This window comes from Medicago truncatula, chromosome 7, assembly GCF_003473485.1.
Source record: "Medicago truncatula cultivar Jemalong A17 chromosome 7, MtrunA17r5.0-ANR, whole genome shotgun sequence".
Classification (NCBI taxonomy): Eukaryota; Viridiplantae; Streptophyta; class Magnoliopsida; order Fabales; family Fabaceae; genus Medicago; species Medicago truncatula.
This window is the reverse complement of record NC_053048.1, coordinates 10,247,400-10,270,052: the sequence shown is the minus strand read 5'-3', so window position 1 is coordinate 10,270,052 and position 22,653 is coordinate 10,247,400. Positions and strand designations below refer to the sequence as shown.

Here is a 22,653-nt window from a genome sequence, read left to right as displayed (position 1 = left end):
GATATGCTAAACTTGGTCAGAAAAAAGACAAAAGTTTACATGGTAGTGGCCACTGGCCAGTGGGATTGCTTTATGTGCCAACTAAAGGAACTGCTTTTTTGTTTCTTTTTCTCTTTTACAAACTTCTTATAATGATTAAAATACACATCCCTGAAATAATAGGACTCTATCAATAAAGTCCCATATGCATTAACAATATATCAAAATAATTGATAAAATTATATATAAATTATTAATTTGATTTGCCCCTCTACAAGAAAGTTTTTTGAAGAGACTATAATTACAGTTAGCACAAAGATGCATTTTGGAAAGATGGAAGTTCATTTGGTTGAGGTAAAAGATTAAAGGAGAAGATGCATTTGTAGTTAAGTGAACAATGTCAATGATGCATTTGACACTATTTAAAAGAGGAATACACCAACAATAGATTGGGTTAAATGATAAGAGATTTGAACTTCTTAAATGGTCACTGATTTGATTATTAGCACTTGTGTATGAAAAAAATAAAGTTGAAAGGAGATAATTCACCTTGTGTACCTCACAGATTTTCTGACAAAAATTAGATGTCGCTAAACGGTGGTGATTTTTTTACCAATAACATGGTAATTATAAAAAAAGAAACGAATAAACTTTAACAATATTTTGCAATTCTACTATAAATCAACCATAAAATATTAATTTTGTCAAAAAAAAAAAAATATTAATATTGAGAAGACATTTTTTTTATGTTAAACCTCCAATTTTAAGAGGAAACGGATCCTAAAAATAAAGTATGGATAAAAATTGTTCCATTAAAAATCAAACTCAAATTCTCTCAAATGATTCGTTCTTTAGCAGAACCATTATCTACTTCAATACAAATTGAAATAATGAATTTAAAATTTAGTCTTCTAATAATTATTGAAAAAAAGTTTTCTAATACTTGTACGCATGGATGCAGGAGCTAAATTTCTTTTTCTGATTGCTTTACAGTTAGATCAAAGTAGTTCTAATTTATTTATTAAACTATTGATTAAAGTGGAAAGAAATACGTGTGAAAAAAGATTGATCTTATATGACATGAGACACTCTGGTAGGATCCTTCATTTAGATATTCAAAGATAAAGCAGATATGTCAATGTGAATTTAGAAAAGAATGGAAAGCATTGCCTATCACTATCAGAGAAAGGAATAAGTGTACGAGTAATTCTAATATGACACGAAACTTGTAAAGGATATTTTATTGTTCATATAACACGAAACAATGTTATATTTTTTCTTCCAAAAAATATAGCATTTTTTTTAACAAAAAAAAAATATATATTAACCAACGAGGCGCTTCAATAACACAAGATTTGCTAAAGAAGATGTCTAAAGTTTACAATCGCAACCTGCTCAAAAAGAAAACAAAAGATAAGATTAACCAATGCTTAAACAAACAAGCGGGTAAGACCATCAACGTTGATGACCAAAAACAAAAGTGACATTAGCTGTTTTTTAACTACCGGAAGACGATATATAACATTGTTTCTAAAATATTATGATTTCTTTATAAAAATGAAATTTGATTTTCAGTACAAAATAATTTTATGTTAAATTTATTTAATATATTAAATTCAATCAACATGTTCTATAACTTTTGTTTAATTCAATTTATGTTCATCTAAAAAAAATATATCTTGAATTCAACCAAAATTTTCAGGGAGTTATTTTTTTTAACAAGGTAAAAAATGATATATATTAATTAACAATGAAACACCCCGTACAAGGTGTGCAAAAGGCGAATCAACCAAAAGTATTTACAAGAGAAAGAGCCAAAACAACATAAGCACTAACAAAAAACAAAAAGCTAGTGAACACCCATACACAACAGAGGTTGTTTCCACCAGTCATGATAACTGTGACTGAAAGGTGCTTGTTTTGACTTTAACCAAAAGAATGAATTTAGCTTAACTCTTTATAGGAGAGTAGAATGGCTAGAGATCGTATTGTTGAATACGCGGTTATTTCGTTCCTTCCAAATCACCCAAACAGAAGAAAACCAAATTACCCTTGAGTAAAGATGAGTAAATTTAGGCAAACCAACCATATGAATGAATATGCGGTTTTTTTATTTTATTTTTTTAATTTAATTTATGTTCATCTAAAAAAATTATATCGTGAATTCAATCCATATTTTTGGGGAGCGTTTTTTTTTAACAAGCAAAAATGATATATATTAATCAACAATGAAACACCCCGCACAAGGTGAATAAGCCAAAAGTATTTACAAGAGAAAGAGCCAAAACAACATAAGCACTAACAAAAAGCAAAAAGCTAGTGAACACTCATACACAACAGAGGTTGTTTCCACCAGTCATGATAACTGTAACTAAAAGCTGCCTGTTTTGACAATAACCATAAGAATGAATTTAGCTTAACTCTTTCTAGAAGAGTAGAAGGGCTAGAGACCGCATTGTTGAATACGCGGCTATTTCGTTCATTCCAGAGTACCCAAACAGAAGAAAACCAAATTACCCTTAAGTAAAGATGAGTAAATCTAGGCAAACCATCCATATGAATGAATACGCGATTCTATAACTTCTTTTTAATTCAATTTATGTTCATCTAAAAAAATTTATCATGAATTCAATCCATATTTTCGGGGAGTTTTTTTTTTTTTTTTTTTTTTAACAAGCTAAAATGATATATATTAATCAACAATGAAACACCCCGCACAAGGTGTGCAAAAGGTGAATCAGCCAAAAGTATTTACAAGAGAAAGAGCCAAAACAACAGAAGCACTAACAAAAAAACAAAAAGCTAGTGAACACCCATACACAACAAAGGTTGTTTCCATCAGTCGTGATAACTGTAACTGAAAGCTGTCTGTTTTGACTTTAACCATATGAATGAATTTAGTTTAACTCTTTCTAGGAGAGTAGAAGGGCTAGAGAACCCATTGTTGAATACGCGGTTATTTTGTTCCTTCCAAATCACCCAAATAGAAGAAAACCAAATTACCCTAAAGTAAAGATGAGTAAATCTAGGCAAACCAGCCATATGAATGAACTGCAAAAAATGATGTCTAATATCACCAAGCATACCTAATGAAATACCTATCCACTGTAACACAAGTGACCAGATAGAACTAAGAATGTCACAACTCGAAAACAGATGTTTCGTTGTATCCAAATTACCACAAGTTGTCGAACATGACGTGTCAGTTGCTTGAATGACCTACCGCCTTGCCAAATTGTCTTTAGTAGGCAATCTGTCACGAAGAAGACGCCACACGAATAAGGACACCTTTGAAGGAATAATCTTGTGCCAAACGTCATCGACATAATGTCTGTCAATAGCCGCCCCTGGAGTAGTAATAAAGTGGTATGCTCCACGGATCGAGTAACCATGTATAGGATCAAGTAACCACCGCCAAGTATTATGAACTGTGACCTGCAAAACAACATTATGTAACATGGTAGATTACTCCCCCACACACTCCTCCTCCCATGCCAGCAGACGGCGTCTCCCCTCCCAACCCCTCCCCCCAACTTCCCATCCTAACCTTCCCATCTCCTCCACCGAGCAATCTTTATTCACAACCAAGTCAAATAAGCAAGGAAAATTAAATCTCAAAGGACTATCCCCCACCCAATTGTCATGCCAGAATAAAGTATCCCGACCATCACCCACCACCTGCCTCACATTCTCATCAAACCAGTTTCCAACACCCTCACCAACCCCCTCACCAACCCTGCATAGTGTCCGCCACCAAACCGAACACTTACCCCTCCCCACCTCCTACAACCGCCCCCTATCTCACCATATCTAGCTTTCAAAACTCTATACCACAACCCCGCCTATCAGTCAACATCCTCCAACACAACTTGCCCAATAAAGAAATATTAAAAGCTCCCACCCTTCTTACCCCTAAACCACCATCCTTCATTGGCTAATCAATCCAGGCTATTTTCCTATTATTCTCACCCCCCCCCCCCATAGAAGAAATTATACTCGCAGGGGCTTTGAAAAAGGAAAGAAAGTAAATCGAAAGAGAGGAGATGACAACCTTCAGAAGAACTAAACGACCACCAAAGGAAAGGATCTTGTTATTCCACGACGACAGGCGAGTAACAATACGATCGATAATAGGTTTCCAAAAAGACAATTTAGTAAAGTCGCCACGAATAGAATGACCCAAATATACAAAAGGAATGACCCCCCGACGACAATTCATGACCGAAGCGGCCTCCAACAACCAAGAATCAGAGATGTTCACACCTGTCAGCATGCTCTTATGGAAATTCACCTTCAACCCCGACACCTCCTCAAACACAAGTAACACCGAACGCATAGTACGCACGTTTAACCAACTCTTTTCACCAATGATCAAGGTATCATCCGCAAACTGAAGATGGGTCAGCCAAACATCATTACCCGGCCCCACCCCATAACCCTTAAACAGTTGCTCCTCCACCACAGCAGACATTAACACATTAAACCCTTTGGCCGCCAACAAGAAAAGAAAATGTGAGAGAGGGTCACCCTGATGAAGGCCCCTCTCTATGGGGAATTCATTTGTTGGACACCCTTTAACTAAGACTGAAATCGTCGCCGTTCTAACACATTCAGATATCCACTTACGCCAAATTGTTTGAAAATTCATCTTGGTCATCACCGAATCAAGGTACTATAAATCAACTGAGTCGTACGCCTTTTCAAAATCAACCTTAAATAATAGTAACTCCTTATTCAAACGTCGTGCCTCATCTACTGCTTCATTAGCAATTAGAATACCATCCATAATTTGTTTACCTTTGACAAAAGAAGATTGTGAGTCAGAAACAACACTACTGACAACTTGGTGCAACCTATTAGCAAGAACCTTCGCAAGCACCTTATACATACAACCCACTAAAGAAATGGGCCGGAAATCATTAAGTCTTTGTGGGCTAGTCACCTTTGAAATTAAAGCAATAAATATAGAATTTACACCTTTTGTCTCGGGGAGCTTCTAAGATGCACTTATAAATTAAATTGTATTGATATATTTTCTTTCTAAATCAATCGATTATTTATGGATTTATTTTTAGGGAAGATCATTTTATAAGAAAATAATATTCTTTCCTTGTTCTTTTTTTGGGTGAATTAAAATAAAACAAAAGAAAAAGAATAGAATAGATACAGTGACACCCGTAGTGGGAGAATTTTCATATTTTGCCAACCAATCAACATTGAGATTAGCTTCTCAGTATATATGATGCAAGACTAAATCACGGGCATGGTCGATCAAACTATATTCATGAAACTCTAACTCATTTCTTAGAGTCAACAACTGAATAGCCTCTAGGTTATCTGATTCTATGATTGCTCTTGAATGCCCATGCTGATGCAGAAGAGTGATACCATGATAAATTGAAAAATGATCAGCAAAGAACACATCACCTTGCCCATCATTGGAGGAGACCCAACAAGCCAATTGCCTTTATCGTCCCGAATAAGAACACCAGTAACAATCCTTCCACGAGAGTTGTAACTTCCATCAACATTCAATTTCACAAGACCTGGTTATGGAGGTTCCTATCAGATAATGATCTATATCCTCATGCAAAGTATGAATGTATCTAAGCACATCATACTTCTTCCATTGGTTGTCACCTAGGATCCTATGATTTCTCCATCTCCACACCCACCACAAAGCAGACAAAAAGACTTGAGGAGGTTGAGATTGAAGACCTTCCTTGATCCAATCTTTCATTGTTTAAACGATATTCACTATTATGAGTAATGCAAATTTCGAATAAATAAATAAATTTTTTAAATGATATAAATAGTTTTTTTTACAAACAAAATTATTTAATTTTTAATTTAAAGACCAAATATATCGATTTTCATATCGAACGAACAAACGTACATAGAAATTCTTTATTTTCTCTACAAACATATTTTATGCTACCATAAAAAATGTGCCAAATAATTCAGCCACAATAAAATAAAATAAAATAAAAGATTGCATATAATTCAGCAGCCAACCAAATTCATTACAATTCTTAATACTAAAGCATATATATCACAAAAATTCTCAAACTAAATCAGGCTCTGATATCCCATGTCAAAGTAAATATGAATTTCATCCTTGTTGCAATTGGCACTGAGACACTTATCTATGATGTCTTGGTTTAACAACTCAACGAACTCCCCCTCATCAGGATCACACCACCATATACTCTCAATGCTGAAATATTTTTGGCATTTCTCAAGTGTTGTTTCAAGTATAGAGTTGTTAAGATAATCAATGTGAATATTCTCCCAAACACAAAACTCACCTTTGAAATACTCCAATATATTCATACCCATTCTAAACTAAAATAAGATTAATACCCGTTAGCAAAAAAAGAAAAAAATCAATATTCAAACTATATTTAATTGTAAACCCTAAATAAACAAAAGGAAAAAAAAAAACACTAAACATTCACACATTGATATCAAAGTAAAAGAAAATGAATGTCTAGCATGAATCTACTTTAGATGTGGTATTACTGCTGCAAACACACAAATACGTGAAGGTCTAAGTTCGAATATGGAATTATGTAGTTCTCACTACTTAAGGCATATGAGTCTAATCATTAAACTACTTAAAAAATATAGTGTAAACTAGTAAAACAACACTTTACACAACAAAAAGTAAATAAATTAACAAGAAGAAAAGGTTGTATAGTGTATTTACACTTTCTGAACGATAAAAGAAAGAAGTCTAACAAAATTACATTCTATTAAAACGAAAAAGAGCATTGTTTCAAATATTCTACGAAGGCAATAGCAAAACAAATAAAAGGATATAACAGTTATTATAAACTCAGTACATGAAAAGCAATTAGATAAAAAAATCAAAACAACATCTAATAAAAGCAGTTAGATTGTAAACTAGTGCGTACCAATTTTGTGAGCTTTTTATGTCTCCTTTTTTCTCAGTTTCTCCTCGTTGTCCTTCAATTGTTCTGAAACCTATCATTTATAATGACAACTTGGGTATAATTTGTAGAAAATAATCACTCAGATCATTACTTATTAGGATATATAAAAAAGATATAATATTTTTTAAAAAATATATCATATTAAAAGGTATAATTTGTAGAAAACAATCACTCAAATCATTGCTTAGAAGGGTAAATAAAAATGATATGATATTTTTAAAAATATACCCGATTAAAAGGTATAATTTGTAGAAAATAAATCACTCACAACATATTACTTATTAAGATAAATAAAAAAGATATGATATTTTTTTAAGATATACACTAATAAAAGGTATAAATTTGTAGAAAATAATCACTCAAATCATTACTTATAAGGATAAATAAAAATGATATGATTTTTTTTTTTTTAAATATACCCTAAGGGGCCGCTATTAGGATAAATAAATAACGATATGTTATTTTTCAAAAAGGGGCCGCTAACTTACACCTACCTAAAAACACTAAGGTGCAAGTTAGAAAGCTACACCCCAACTAAAATTATTAAGATGCAAGTTAATACCTACACCTACTTGATTATTTACACTCATTTTTTAAATATTATTAAGGTGCAAGTTAGCAACCTTCACTAATTTACACCCACTTTCATCATTCCAAATATTGTTTGCTTAAAAGTTTGTCTTTATTACATGTTTTGTACCTTAAGCATGTCATTGTCTTTTTTGTTTCTTTTTTTAAAGATTTTTTTAAGCTAGTTACAAAATTGCCCATTTAAAATTAATTAGAATATAAACAAAAGGGTGTTTTAGTAAATTATAAGTAGGTGCAGCTTGCTGACTTGCACCTTAGTGTTTTTAGGTGGGTGTAAGTTATAACAGCCCCTTTCAAAAAAATACATATAAAAAAGATATGTTTTTCTTCTTCTTATATCCATTATAAAAAATCAAATCAATCTATCATTTAATGAAAAAGATTCAAATCAGCATATAAAAAAAAAAAAACAAATATCCTTTTCCTATATATATTTTCGTTTTATATTTTAAATAAAAATTACTTATTCTGGATTATTTCTTAAGGAAAATTCTATTGTGAAGTTCAGAGATTGACTTCTCCGGTGAAGTAACCCTACAACTAATAGGAACCCACCATGTTTGTTAGTGATGCCATGTCATACTAGAAGATGCATGGTATGTACTGTGTTCCTTTAGGAAAATTTAATTGTACTTTATCCCTTAAACTAATTATAATTGCACTATTTTCTTTTTGTTTTGAACAGATCAATTTAAATCATAGGTTAGCAATTAAGTTAAAAAATTAAAATTAAGATCAAAAATAGACTTTCAACCTTCCCCTATTCTTTCAGAAAAACCTACCCATGTTCATCTTGTTCTTTCTCCTCTCCTACCATATAGTAGAAGGATTCCGCCTCCAATCTCCACCCTTTCCTAATCGTTGCCCTTCCGTCTTCTACAATTCACTCAGACTTTGCATTTCATCGCCGCCCTTGCATTCGTATTTCAAGTGTGAAGCGCTAATTGTATCTTGTATCTAGAGTTAGAGAAGAATCCGATTAAAACTCTGAGATAAGTTATACTACACCTATTTTTTTTTTCTACATGTAATATTATCGGGATTGATTAGGTCATGCGAAATCAATTATGGAAATAGTTTTTTGATTTGCTGATTAGGGTTAGGGAAATTAGTGATTTAGTAGATTCGCTGGTTCAATAGTGTATAGAACTTAGGATTGAGTAGTTTTGTTGGTTTATTAGTGTTCAGTGATTATGGTTTAGTTCTTCATTTGGTTTGATCAGTGATTAAGGTTTATTTCATTTTGGTTTTAAATTTTGTATAGCAGATGGAAAACAAGAACAATGATTTTACAGATTTTGGTCCAGCGGAATATGATTACGGTTCTACGGATGTGGATTTGAATGATGATAAAACCTATCCGGTGATTGTTGGTAGTCAAGGTAAATCTACTGAGAATGTTGAACATAATGTAGACGATGATAGTTATAATAATGATGGGAGTCATGGTAATTTTACTTAGAATTTTCAAGGGAATGTAGGTGCTAATAGTTTTATCATGAAAGTGGAGACAATGCAAGTGATGATGATGGTTGTTCTGGTGATTATAGTGAAGATGATAAAGGTGAAGATGATGAAAGTGAAGGTGACGAAGGTAAAGATGATAAAGGTGAATATGATTAAAGTGAAGGTCATGAAAGTGAAGGGGATAATAATTTAGATGAAGATGATGTTGTAGTTGTTGGTGAGGAAATGGTAAGGATAAATTCATTAACTGCTGATGGAATAAGGGCAATGGAATTTGCGGGTGTTGTTGAAGCTGACGATTTTTATTTTAAGTACGGTAAATGTAAAGGTTTTTATGTTAGGAAGAGTGATATTAGGTGCAATGTCAACGATGAGATTGTAATGAGGCAGTATGTATGCAACAAGCAGGGGTTAAGAGAGAAGAAGCATTTATCAAGGTCAGATAGGCAAAGAGATCACCGACGTCTCACTCGTACAAAGTGTCCATCTAGGCTCCGTGTTCACTACAGACCCAAAAAGGGTAGATATGTTGTGTCTATTTCTGAAGAGGGTCACAACCATGAACTTACTCCATCCAGTGTTGTGCATTTACACCCTGTTTATCGGAAAATATCCGAGACAGATAAAGCACAGATTGATGGTCTTCAGTCACACGAAATAAGAACTTGTCATATAATGGGATACATGGTGGCTTAGAAGGGTGGATATTCTGGTGTTGGGTTCACTAAGAAAGATTTGTATAATTATTTTGACAAAAAAAAAAAGCGTATTGTTATTAAGTATGGTGATGTCAGGTGCTTTAAACTATCTTAATGTTAAGTCCTCAACTGATCCACATTCCTTTTGTCAATATTCTGCCACTAATGATAGACGTTTGAAATGTCTATTTTGGGCATATGGCACAAGCATATCAAATTATTTATGTTTTGGCGATGCAGTTGCATTTGACACAACGTATAACAAGAACAAATACAACTATTCGTTGGTGATTTTGTCTGGTTGCAACCACCACTCACAAATAGTTATATTTGGTGCTGCATTGGTGATGGATGAAACAATAAAACTTATATGTGGGTGTTGACCAGGAGTTTGTGATGAGTTTTATTCAAAATCATATTCTTTATAGATTTGGAATTCCAGAGACTATCACTACGGATGAAGGTTTAATCTTTATTGGTCAAAAGATGGTTGGTTTTGCCAACCAAACAGGTTTCAAGCTGCTCACCTCGACACCATATTATGCAGAAGAAAATGGTCAACTTGAAGTTGCCAACAAAATTGTCATTACTTTGATCAAGAAACATGTACATGATAGACCAAAAAATTGGCATAAAAATTTAAACTGAATCCTTTGATTTTGTTGAACATCTCCAAAAGAGTCAACAAACTCTACACCATTTTGTTTGGCTTTTGGCATGGTGCAATTTTACCTGTGGAAATTTATGTACAATCAGACAGAGTACAAAGGCAAATGGAAATTCCAAAAGATCAATATTGGGATATGATGTCGGATGTGTTGGTCGATGTGGGCGAAGAAAGACTGATGGCATTGGAAGTGCTTTTGAGGAAAAAAGAACACGTCGCAAAAGCCTATATAAAAATCTTTTTAACATTGGAGATTCTGTTTGGAAAGTACATCTGCCTATGGACAAAATAGATAGAGTCTTAGGCAAATGGTCAACAAATTGGGAAGGACCATTTAAAGTTATACAAGTATTTTTAAATGGTGCGTATGAGATAGAAGAATTAGCTTCCAACAATAGAATATTCAGAATAAATGGCAAGTTTTTGAAAAAATATATGTCTATATTGCAGGAAGTTAAAATAACACAAGAGTAGTTTCGACAAGAAACAGAAAACTTGGCATTAAAATTAAATCAAAATTAACGACAAGAAGCAATTATTCTAATCATGGATATTGTCGAATATTGCACAGAAAGCATAGGAAAATAGAAATGGCACTTTGATTAAATCGAAAGCCAACTGATAGGCCAAACTACATCAATGTCGAAATATGGATAAAACCGTTAAGATTAATTCGACACCCTAGTTACAAAAAGCTATTTATTAACCTTAAATACAAAAATCTAAAATCTTTCGTCCTCTAAGAAACGGAAATGAATGAGGAACCATGCAATTTCCACATCAAGACGACAGAAAAGGCAGAGGTCTATTATCGAATATTCATCATCAATCCCCGGGAGTGGCGAAAAGATGTTGGGCCTCCTCCCATGACCTTTACAAGTCCCATTTGAGGTGCAAGTAAACCTATACTCCAAATCTGGGAGTAAAGGCCTCGTCCAGTAAAACCCCGAGAAGGAATGAGGACCCTCGGCATTCATGATGGCCCTTCCGCATTTAGCTAGTTGTTTTCGATTGAAAAGGTCCCTGAATACAGGAAGAACCTCATCCATCGAGAAACCATCTTTGGCCAGCACTTTCAACATGAGCTCGAAGTACTTAGCCCCATCAGACCCATGAGATGCCGCCTCCCTGAGGATAAGCTTTATCTCTTCCAAGTCGGGACGGTCTCCTTGAAGCATTTTGGCTGCCAACACCACACTGTATGCTTCATGCCCACTGCGAGAAAACTGCCGCATGAACTTTCGATTTCCCTCACAGGGCAAGTAGTCAGGAATGCACCATAAGAAGTCTCTTGGTAGAGCCCTAAGCACTGCTTTCTCGCAGGAAAGCTTCTGATGGTAGGTAGAAGTAACTCCAAACCTGAGGAGATCCTGAGTTCCAGAGGCTGCTACTTTCTTGACAATGATAAGCAAGACGTCTTCTGGAAGGCGTTCCATTGTTGCAGATGATAAACCTCCTATAACACCTTAGAAATATAAAGATAAAAAGAAATAAGAACAAAAGAGAAGGGAGACATGGATCAAAACCTTCTCAAACAAAAAAAAAATAACAAGAAAATAAAAGATTAAATATATTGAAATACATATCGAATTAACAAACGTACGTAGAAATTTTCTATTTTTTCTACAAACATATTTTATGTTGCCATATTTTATGTGCCAAATAATTCAGCCACGCTAAAAAAAAAGATTGCACAAAATTATGCATATTATTCAGCAGCCAATTAAATTTATTACAATTCTTAACACTAAAGCATATCACAAAAATTCTCAAGCTAAATTGGGCACTGATATCCCATGTTCAAAGTAAATATGAATTTCATGCTTGTTGCAACTTGCAATGAGACACTTATCTATGATCTCTTGGCATTTCCCAAGTGTAGTTTCATGTATAGACTTGTCAAGATAACCAATGTGAATATGGAATTAAAGCTGCAAAGAAACTGATATGTGAAGTTCTAAGTTCGAATATGGAATTCTTTGATTCTCAGTACTTTTTTTTTTTTGAGGGGATTCTCAGTACTTTATAAGGCGCATCAATCTAATCTTAAAACTAATTAACAAAGAATGGATTTTTTATTTTTTTTTTGGTTTTAAAGGGCTGAAAGAATGGATTTGTAAACCAGTAACATTACACTTATACAAAAGATAAATAAATAAACAAGATCTAAGTTCAAATCTCGGATTCTCTGGTTCTCACTAGTTAAGGCACATGAATCTAATCATTAAACTACTTAAAAAATAGATTGTAAACTAGTATGTACCATTACACTTTACACAAAAAATGTAAATAAATTAACAGGAACAAAAGGTTCTATAGTATATTACACTTTCTGATTGATAAATGAAAGAAGTCTAACAAAATTACATTTTATTAAAACGAAAAAAAACATTGTTTCAAATATTATAGGAAGGCAATAGCAAAACAAATAAAAGGATATAACAGTTATTATGAACTCAGTAAATGAAAAGCAATTAGATAAAAAAATCAAAACAACACCTCAATATATAATTTTTTGTAGAAAATTGCGTACCAATTTTGTGAGCTTTTTATGTCTCCTTTTTTCTCAGTTTCTCCTCGTCGTCCTTCAATTGTTCTGAAACCTATCATTTATAATGACAACTTGGGTATAATTTGTAGAAAATAATCACTCAGATCATTACTTATTAGGACAAATAAAAAATATATGATATTTTTTTAAAAATATACACTAATAAAAGGTATAAATTTGTAGAAAATAATTTCTCAAATCATTGCTTATAAGAATAAATAAAAAAGATGATATTTTTTAAAACTATACCCTTTTAAATGTATAAATTTGTAGAAAATAATCACTCACATCATTGCTTATAAGGAGAAATAAAAAAGATATGATATTTTTTAAAAATATACCCTATTAAAAGGTACAAATTTTTAGAAAATAATCACTCACGTCATTACTTATTAGGATAAATAGAAAAGATATGATATTTTTTTTTAATGTACGCTAATAATTTTAAAAATGAAAATTTTAAATATTTTCTTAACCCAGATATATATACCACGTTTATTTTTTGTTACAAAAGATTAATGATTTTAAGAACAAATATGAATACATACCAAATAATGAACACCACATGGGATGGATCTTTGAACTTTTAAATATTGGAAAAAGATTAGTAAACACTCAAAACATCTTTTTTTTTTTTAATTTTTTTTTTTTAATGTAGTGTAGAGACATGAAATTCTAAGGGTGAATAAACAAGAAATTTAAAAATTGAACTATGTTTACAGGGACCTCAAAACAACCATAAATATCTTAAGAGAGATAGAGGAAGAAAAAGAGAAAATAATCGTTTTGGTTCTTGGATGTGCAAGTTGTTGTTATAATGATCCATGACTCAGAAAAAAATACAAAAAATTCATGACTCTATGTTGAACTGACTTTTTTTTATTTTTTTATTTGCTGATTATCTTGTATAGCTTCTGACATTGAATCCCCTCAAGTTTAAGAGCTGCACCATGTTTGCACCACAACGTCTAAATTCAGCAACCCACGCTTTTTCATGTGCTCACCATGTTTTCATTGAAATCTTAAGCACTTTGCCACTAAACTAAAGGAACACATGTGATATATATATATTTCGGTTGACTATTTTTTTGTAAAGCCAAATAGGGAATATAATAAATAAAAAGGAAGATATACAAAGATTGGGGGCATAGGACCTGACATAGAAACAACCCAAACGGGGATACAACATGATAAATCAGTCCAGGAGGATCAACTCTAAATTATCCTAACATAAGTTCACTAAACACGAGCGCAACCCAACGAACCTATGTACGGGTGCGAAACTAGATTACAAAAAAAAGAATGAAAAGTGAAAATCCGCACAGGACATCTAGAGTATAGATATGACGAATGGATCGACCACCAACACGGTAACAAAATCCAAGTGTCAATAGCTCCCTGATCAATCAGCAAGCACAAAATGCTCTTTCGAGCATAACAACGCGTAAGAAATGTAATGACTCTAATATTCATATTCATATCATTGTATAAAAGCAACTTTAAAGTTGATCATGAGTTAACTATTTTCTGTCGAGCCGTTTCTTTGGACAAAAATACCTTTAGAATCTGATTCTTTTTTAAATTGAAATTGAAATTCATACCTAAACTATACAAAATTTAGAAACTAAATATGTTTACTTAAATATTTTTTTTGTTTACATAATATCGTTCGTTAGTTTGATCAGGCTTCATTTTTATTATTTGCAAAGTCACCCAAACATACATAGGTTCGTTTTGATTAACTTATGATCTGTCTAGTGAAGATCAGAGAGTTGCAGTGGTGAATTTCCGGGAAATGCAATTGCTATGGTAGTGGCTCACGGTGCTTCGGGGTGGAGGGGAGCAAGCTTTCCAACGCTCAAATTAGTGTATAAAAAATGTGGTTTATGTACGCGAAAGTTGTTTTAATGAAAGTGTACTTGAGCGTGATGTTGAGTCAAGCTTATATCAATGAGGAGAGCGTTAACCGTCTCTAGGTTTCCTATCGTGAATCCAAGAGGCCGTTAAAGATGTTATGAACAAGAAGGATAGATCTGAATGCGCTCATGTGTGGTGACGCGTACGAAGCTTTACATTCACCTTCACGGTGCTTCCTCGAGAAGGATGTGAATTTGTCTTTATTGGGCTTCTATGTATTGGGCTTTATATGCATGTGATTATGAGGACGCCTTGGATTTGAGTCGTGCACAATCAGTGCCTTCGTGATCTTAGATCACTTTGTGTCGCACATATTGGATTTGTGCAGCGATTCAAGGCGACAAATGTTGGGTGAGTGAGGGCGATTGGCATTTATTGTCATGTGATTCGAAAGGATTTGATATGATGTCCTTTTAATTTTTTACCCGCCACCCGCCATATGCGTGTCAAGTAGGTGCCTTGATGTTGATGATCACAAATGCCCAGTACTCAAGTGTTTTTGAATTTTGAGGGCGCTCCCAACCGCAGGATCACCTTGATTTAAATTTCCCAAAGCCTATAAAAGGGGAAATATTCCTCCCATTTACTCTTTTAGAATATTTTTCTTTTTCCTGTTACGCTCTGAAAACCTTTCCTCTTATTCTCTCAGTTCTTGAGATTTCTTTCCGTATTTTCTGATACCTTTTTCATATTTCACTGACGTTTCAAGGATTTTCGCAGAAACTTGCTGGTTACTTATAGCAATTCAACTTTCCTCTCTGTTTTGTTTGATTTCCTTTCTCATTTTGTGAAGAAATGGAGATAAATGCTATCCTTCAAAACCCAAAAAGCTTTAACGATTGTTGCTTCGGTTCCTTATTTGAGTGTGCAAGTGAGATGGTAAGAAACGTTGGACTGGGAAAGGGAAAAAACTTTTGTTTCATTGAACCCCAATGTGAGCCCTTATCTGGAGTTGGAGAACCTTTCCTCTCTCCACACTCGCTAAGATAAATGGGGTGTGGATATTGACCACTCATTTGTTGAGATCAAGATAGTAGACTGTAGACCTTTTAGAAGCCCTTAGGTATTCTCACTTTCTTTATGTGGATAAAGGTGAGGATGTTGGGGATTATAGCTGGGTGAGTGTAGATGTCCAAGGAGTGCGCTCCTCTTATGTTAACCGGTTGTGTAGTTTCCTCCCAAGACCGTTATAGTCTTCATTTTTTTCCCATCTCAAACTGTGCTCGAACGTACACTTTTATGACACCTAACATCTCAAACTGTGCTCCAAAAATGTAAACCCCCTGCATAGATGTAGTGTTTAATTGTTAGATTTTGTTGAGTAGCAGCGGAAAATATAGACTTCTAATAATAATATGAACTATGTACTCATTAAAGTTGAACACGAATGTAGCTAGAACAATAAATTTGTATGAAAAATGTCTAAGAAGAAAGGTGAACTTCTAATTAATAAATTCACTTTGTTACACTCTACTTGTTTTGTTGTGATATCTAAATTACAAAACTCCTTAACATTTTATATAACATACATGCTAAAAATTGAGTGAACAATACTTCAAACAATTATAAACCTCTCATGTACTCTCCATCCTATTATTACTCCTATCCTAGAGTAAACATTCATTTACATTATTCTTTGCACTTTCCATCTTTAAATTATTCCATATTTACTAAACACTAAATATTTCACTTATTCTCACAATTCTCCACCTCGTTCATAATTTGAAAAGAAACTTCAAATTTTGGACAAACAAATTGCGTCTTATTATGCCTCCACACGAATCAACATGTTAGAATATTGAGCAAGTCCAGACAATGTTGGAACTTCTCACCTGACACAATGATAATGTCTCATTAGTTAGTATTTTTACAGTCAATTTTAAGTAGTTTTCAGTTTAGTTGAATTAATTCAGAATGCTTTTATAGTCAAACTGAGCAAAAAAGATGATTTTAAAAATATCCAACTGTGTTAGTCATTCTTGTTCTAATTCTCTCTAACCTAACAAATTCTTGGAGTTTTTGGTCTCTATCTATTTTTATAGGCTGAGTTGAAGAAGTGAACCTATACAAGGGAATAAGCTACATAGATTAATTCAAGCAATCCAATGTTTGAAGAAGCATGAGACCTAGGCATAAAGGAGGTGTATTTCATTGCTTTCCAACATAAAAGTCCAACACGTTAATAACGTGAGACTTCTCTCTTGAAGTGCATTGTTATTGGTTGATGTATTACTTTTTTATCATTGGACCATCACATAATTATTGCCAAATATCCAACGCACCACAAACAATTCCATGAGTTGACGTGTATATCCCCACACACGTTGGATTGGCAGAAGGGTCGCGGATTAACATTAACATGCTATATAAGATGAAACAAAAGAAGAATAAAAGGGGTTACGAAGTGGAAACCGAGAGGAGAACGAAAAATACAAGGGTTACGGCTGCACCATTGGGAGACCAATTGGAGGGTGATTCAACTGGCTTTGATCATCAATCAACGGTGATTTTATGTGTAATTCTCAATTCTCTTTTAACTTTTGACAAACATCATGAGTAGCTAGATTCTCAATTGTTAGGGATGAGATTATCTAGATGACAACTTTTGTCATATTACTTTATTTTGATTATTGATGAAGTTTATTGAATCATTTTTCTTATCTCTTTTCTTAATGTTTTTATTGCTTGGCCGCCTTTAAATTGATTTACGGTTTATATTGTGATACGGAAGTTGAATTTATAAACGCTTTGAGATAAGAAATTCTTGCCTTTGTAATCTAGGAATAGATGCAAACCCTTGAAACCAATTACGAATTCTTGTTCAATCATGCTTAATTCTAATCTTAAGTTCACTAAGGAATTAGGGGTTATTTTAGGATTAATGATTTTGTCACTAAGGAATTAGGGCAAGAATAAATTAGAGAATTCGGTAATGATTTGATAAGTGGATTCAATTGTCATATTCAAGTTGATAGCTTAAGATAGTCATCTAGTGAAACTCATCCCTGACAACTTTATTATTATAAAGTTCAAACCAATTTACTTTACTTAATTTTCATTATTGCAATCAAACAAATTGAGTACCTTTTTGTTCAATTAAGTTATAAATATCATTCGACAGTATAACGCGATCCTCGAGTTCGACACTCGGTCTTACCGTTTTAATTTTACTACTTGCACGATTTCGTACACTTGCGAAAATCGCTATCACACAACCTTGGTAATATGTCAGCTGGGTTCTCATCAGTATGTACCTTTGTAAGAGAAATACGACCTACCTCTATGAAATCCCGTACAAAATGATACCTTACATCGATATGCTTGGTCTGAGCATGATGAACCTGATTCTTAGCCAAGTGAATCACACTTTGACTATCACACATCAGACTCACACGTTCTTGTGTAGCACCCAAATCACCTAGAAGACCTCTCTCAGCCACAATGTTTCCTTTACTCCTTCTGCTACGGCCATATATTCGGCCTCCGTAGTAGATAGTGCCACTGTAGACTATAACATTGATCGCCAACTTACTGGAGCACCGTGTATTTTGAACACATAACCAGTAGTACACCGTCGTCTATCTAGATTACCAGCATAATCCGAATCAACAAAGCCACTTAATTGACATGATCTCCACCAAAACACAAACCAGTGTTAATGGTACCTTTTAAGTACCTCAAAATCCATTTCACTGCTTCCAAGTGTGCCTTTCCTAGATTTGCCATGAATCTACTAACAACACTTACCACTTGTGAAATGTGTGGACGTGTACACACCATAGCATACATTAAACTACCAACTGCACTAGCATAAGGTACATTTTTCATGTTTTCCTTATCTTCTGCTGTAGTGGGAGACTAATTACCAAAAAGTCTAAAATGTGGAGCTAATGGAGTAACCACCGACTTAGAACCTTTCATTCCAAACCTTTCGAAAACCCGCTCTAAATAGCCTTTTTGACTCAAGAATAGTTTCTGGTTTGTCCTCTCTCTACTAATCTCCATACCCAGTATTTTCTTAGCAGCGCCCAAATTCTTCGTCTCAAACTCTTTACCAAGTTTAGACTTCAACTTATCTATCTCCACCTTGCCTTTTGAAGCAATAAGCATGTCATCGACATACAATAATAGATAGATATAATCACCTCCATGAAGCTTCTGCATATAGACACAACTGTCATAACTACTTCTAGAGATACCTTGTTTTATCATTAAAGAATCAAATCGCTTGTACCACTGTCTAGGAGATTGTTTAAACCCATAAAGTGATTTTCTCAAGAGACATACCTGACTCTCTTTACCCTCAACCTTGTAGCCCTCAGGTTGATACATATATATTTCCTCGTCTAAGTCTCCATGCTAGAAGGCTGTCTTCACATCTAGTTGTTCCAGCTAAAGATCATCATAAGCTACTAAACTTAATAGCACCCGGATAGAAGTATGTTTCACTACCGGAGAAAATATCTCATTGTAATCAACTCCTTCCTTTTGTGCAAACCCTTTAGCCACTAGTCTAGCCTTATATCTTGTACCACACGACTTAGTATGATCTTCTTTTCTTTTATACACCCATTTACAACCAATAGAAGACTTTCCTACAGGTAATGGGACTACCTCCCATGTCTTGTTCTTGTGAAGAGATTGCATCTCTTCCTCCATTGTAACCAACCAACTCTCTTTATGCTTGTCTTTGACATCTTGTTTGAAGGTGACCGGCTCATCATCTTCAACCGAGAGTGCATATTCCACCAAGTTTACCTGCCCATAATGCCTTAGAGGTTTGTCTGACCCCAACTTTTGAACTGTTTTATAATTTCTCTTTGGCCTATTGGTATCCAAAGATTCCTGCAGCTGTTGTTGCAATACATGTGTATTTTCCTGTTGAACCTCATTATCAAGTTCATGCTCATCATCATCTTGAGTGACACTAGGATGTTCCACCTAAACATGACTAAAATCTGGTTCGTCTTTAGATTCTATGTTAACTATTTGATTTAATACTTTAACATCACCATAGTTAGGCACCATAGGTTTCTCATCAAAGGTAACATCCCTGCTAATCAAAAATTTAGAATCTTCTTGACACCAAAGACGATAGCCTTTGACCCCTTTTGCATATCCTACTAAGATAGCTTTCTTGGCTCTATTATCAAGTTTGTTATCCTTGATGTGATAATATGACGTGCATCTAAAAATTTTGAGTTTGTCATAGTCCGCATATTCACCTGACCACACCTTGTAGGGTGTGTCTCCACCTAAACTAGAATGCGGGGATCTGTTTACTACATAACCAGCTGTAGCAACCGACTCTACCCACCATTCTCGACCTAACCCAGAATTAGGGCGCATACACCTTGCTTTCTCAAGAAGTGTACAGATCAGTCTTTCCGCGACTCCATTCTGTTGTGGTGTGCCTCTTACCGTCCAGTGTCTAACAATGCCTTCCTGGTCACAAAACCTCTTGAAAGCTCCATCTGTATATTCTGTACCATTATCTGATCGTAGAGTTTTCAGCTTTCTACCCGTTCTGTTCTCAACCATTGCTTTCCAACACTTGAAAATATCAAATACCTCATTCTTATGCTTAAGAAAATAAATCCAAGCCTACCTCGAATAATCATCAACATAGGTAACAAAGTACCTGGAACGACCCTTAAAATAAAGGCCATTAGAGAAACAAGCTGAATAATGGCACATGCGCCTTGGGCATATGTCAGAAAAGGGTCTATCATTACTTGGTGAGAAAGGTTTTCTGAAGAACATGAAAAAGCCATGCATGGAATTTTGTGAACATTGTGTGTATGGAAAAGCACATCGCTTGAAGTTTTCTACAAGCAAACGCAAAAGCAGAGGATTGTTAGACTACGTGCATATTGATGTTTGGGGTCCGGCTTCTATTACTTCTAAGGGTGGTTCCAGGTACTTTGTTACGTATGTTGATGATTATTCGAGGTATGCTTCGATTTATTTTCTTAAGCATAAGAATGAGGTATTTGATATTTTCAAGTGTTGGAAAGCAATGGTTGAGAACAGAACGGGTAGAAAGCTGAAAACTCTGCAATCAGATAATAGTTTAGAGTATACATATGGAGCTTTCAAGAGGTTTTGTGACCAGGAAGGCATTGTTAGACACTGGACGGTAAGGGGCACACCACAACAGAATGGAGTCGCGGAAAGATTGAACCATACACTTCTTGAGAAAGCAAGGTGTATGCGCTCTAATTCTGGGTTAGGTCGAGAATGGTGGGCAGAGTAGGTTGCTACAACTGGTTATGTAGTAAAAAGATCCCCACATTCTAGTTTAGGTGGAGACACACCCTACAAGGTGTGGTCAGGTGAATATGCGGACTATGACAAACTCAAGTTGAACACGAATGTAGTTAGAACAATAAATTTGTATGAAAAATGTCTAAGAAGAAAGATGAACTTCTAATTAATAAATTCACTATGTTACACTCTACTTGTTTTGTTGTGATATCTAAATTACAAAACTTCTCAACATTTTATAGTAACGTCCATGCTAAAAATTGAGTGAACCATACTTCAAACAATTATAAACCTCTCATGTACTCTCCATCCTATTATTACTCTTATCCTAGAGTAAACATTCCTTTACATTATTCTTTGCACTTTCCATCTTTAGATTATTCCATATTTAATAAACACTAAATATTTCACTTATTCTCACAGATTTCATTATTTATTAACTAATTTCTTATCCTTAGATTATATTTTTGTAGAGTGAATCAACCTTCTTATTTTGTATGTTTGGTGGTATTTAAAAGGTGATTTTTAAATTCTATTTAATTTTTCAATTCCCTTTTTCATCCAATCATTTTATCACAAATTCACTTTTAACCAAAAACAAGTTCACAGTTAATTTAATTAAAATCAGTTTTTTCCATTGTCAAACATTTGAATTCAATTAGCGATCATCTACAAAACCTGGGGTAAGATAGAAAACAGTGGTGACCATATAATAGAAAATTACTCAGATAAATATTTTCTAAAACAACATTTGTAGGTTGAATTTTGACCAAAGTATGAATTATCTATGTTCCTATATGTTGTGGATAATCAGCTTGTTTCCCTCGTCAAAATAAATAACGAAATCGGTTTACCAATTACAATTGAAGTGTTCAAGGATTTCATTACTTATATTACATTACAATATTTTAAGAAAAAACATATCAATCAATATAATATACAAGCTTAGTAGCTTAGGCTAACCCATAATGACACATATACCTAATTCACCTTTTTGTATCTCTTTTAATGGTATATGTGATTTATGAAAATATTTAATATAAATTAGAATATGATATACCAGGTTTTATAAACCAGAATTCAATATAAATCCAAAGGTTTATTGAACCAGTATTGAAATTAAACCAGTTACCATCTTTGTTGCTAAACCAGTATTTTTTACAAATTGTAAATTTTTTCGCAAACTAGAATTGGAAATAAATCAGAATTGGATAACTAGAATTATAAACCAGTACAATTAAATTAAAATAAAATTGTAAACTAGTAATTACATAATAAACCAACCACAATAATTCAGCATCATTAACTAGACTGCTATGAAGCAAAAATATTGACACAAACATCGGATATGATATAGACACCAACACGCCGACACCAATAATAATATATAAAAAAAATAAAAAATAAAAAATTCAGTGTAATTATATGTGTCGGTGTCGCGTCAATATCCACACCGATACGTGTCCGACATTTTTTTTGAAGAAACTAAAATGGATTAAAATACTGAAAGCCTGAAGATTTCAGCACAAGGAGTACCAAAACCCCAGCTAAAAGAGTCAA

The 22,653-nt window shown here is 33.8% G+C and overlaps 1 protein-coding gene across 1 annotated transcript; it reads left to right on the top strand.

Annotated features, from left to right (window-relative positions):
- Positions 1–8,793: 8,793 nt before the first annotated feature.
- LOC25497786 (protein FAR1-RELATED SEQUENCE 11) lies at positions 8,794–9,689 on the top strand. Its single transcript, XM_024770806.1, has 3 exons — positions 8,794–8,974; positions 9,037–9,120; positions 9,172–9,689. The coding sequence occupies exons 1-3, from the start codon at positions 8,794–8,796 to the stop codon at positions 9,687–9,689; spliced, it is 783 nt and encodes a 260-aa protein (XP_024626574.1).
- Positions 9,690–22,653: the final 12,964 nt, after the last annotated feature.